This window comes from Fopius arisanus, unplaced genomic scaffold (genome assembly GCF_000806365.1).
Source record: "Fopius arisanus strain USDA-PBARC FA_bdor unplaced genomic scaffold, ASM80636v1 scaffold00018, whole genome shotgun sequence".
NCBI lineage: Eukaryota > Metazoa > Arthropoda > Insecta > Hymenoptera > Braconidae > Fopius > Fopius arisanus.
The window spans coordinates 1,495,299-1,497,067 of NW_011887757.1; the positions used below are offsets into that span (position 1 = coordinate 1,495,299).

Here is a 1,769-nt window from a genome sequence, read left to right on the forward strand (position 1 = left end):
TATATAATTGAAAATAGTTAATATGGAAAATATATAGTTCTGCTTTAGCTATCCATGCACAATGCAATCAATCAAGTGAGACTATATACCGCTAAAAGATTGTGTTCTAAACTGGCCCGTTTTACAGCGGATAAACTTTTTACAGGGACTGTCGCGCGACAACAACCTTAATCAAGTTTGGTAACTATTACCGAATGGCATTACTCAATTAGGAACAATTAAACATTCAGTAATAGTTACCGAATGATTCAGTTGAACGAACGATATGGGTCCTCGTAATTTACAATTTCGAAATTATAATTTATGGTATTACTAGGCGTAATTTCCGTAGTTTCCGCTTGTAATTTACGGTCCCAAACTTGTAATGAATGACATTAGAAATTTCATAAATTACGTTTTAAATCTTGTATGTAAGTACAGTACTTTCTGTGTAATGAATTTCATACAGAGCTCTAATAGAATAACTGGCGAAATACCAGTTGTTGTTCCGCATCTTCAATTAAAAGATCCCCAAGGGACTAGTTTAACAGCAGACAAGTGTCATGCCTTCTACTTAAACTTCATGTTGTTTTTTTGCTTTTTCGAAAAAGAAAATGCGAGCAGAATGAAGCGGTTTATCCAGCGTTTCCACTAGGGAAAACCACGAACTTGGAGCAACTGGCAGATTACTGGATGTGGCCGGGACTTTCAAAAGCCTTTTCTTTGCTGAAAGTTGATCTCAAAGGTTTTAAGATACTCACCCGGAGCTTGGAGGGCAAGCTCGAGAGTCTTCTTTACGCTTGCAGACCCAATCTCACCGAGCACAAGATAATGGTAAGCAGATACACATCGTTAATTAAAAATTTAACTCTGTTACTCATGATTGATTCAGATTCGCGGTCCGATTCTCAATCAAGACATGACCACGATGACAAATCAAATTCACAATGTCGGAGATCAATTGGCCGATCGGAGAAGTTCAAAGGCATTTGTGGGTATCAGCGCAGCGATGCACAGCCTCATTGTGAAAAAAGTTAGACCACTCATGGAAATTCAGGACAATCTCATCGATCAGCTCACTACACTGGAGATGCAGTTGGAACCGTTCTATCGGAAGGCGAATCAAACTCTTGTTCATTTGAGGGCTATTCAGAGTTATATTGATGATCAAGGAGATGTTATTGCGCAAATGGTAATTTCTCGTTGTTCTCTAGAATTGTTTAATTGGTGGGTTGAGTACTCAGGGGGAAGAAGTCAAATGTTGCGGGTAATCAATAGTGGAAAAGTCTGAATCAGAATGTTTGATGTGACAAATGCTTTTGTTGAGATTTGACCCACGAGGAGGAAATTTGCGAAAATTTTCTTCTGATAAACTCAACGTGAAGTGGCAAATTCTAAAACTCGATCATCTGATCAAATAAAAAAGTGATTGGCTTACAATCTCCCCTCCCTCGCACCCCTACCCCCGCCACCGCAGGAGATGGTATATAAGGACTACCCGCAAATATCGGAGGTCTTTGCCTTGAAGGTGTAGACTGGAATATTTGCGAAACGTCGGTAAAGCGCTGAAATAAAATGTGGCATCCATCCGGAAGCTAATGATGATAATAAATTCTGAAACTGCTCGACCCTCGAGGGTCAACGCTTAGATCGCATTGATTGACCTTCAAATACTGATACGGAGGTCAATTGGGGTAATCAATTTTGAAGAATTTTTGAAGAAAGACTAACTTAAAAAAATGCCTTTTGACCCTCGAGGGTAAATTATGAGACTACAAAATTCAAGTGCT

The 1,769-nt window shown here is 39.2% G+C and overlaps 1 protein-coding gene across 1 annotated transcript in view; it reads left to right on the plus strand.

Moving 5' to 3' along the window:
• Positions 1–1,769, plus strand: part of prom (prominin) — a gene marked incomplete in the record, with an annotated part of 30,762 nt that overhangs the window by 21,341 nt on the left and 7,652 nt on the right. The window contains 2 exon segments of the mRNA XM_011300601.1: positions 591–813; positions 872–1,171. Coding sequence (XP_011298903.1) covers positions 591–813; positions 872–1,171 — 523 coding nt within the window.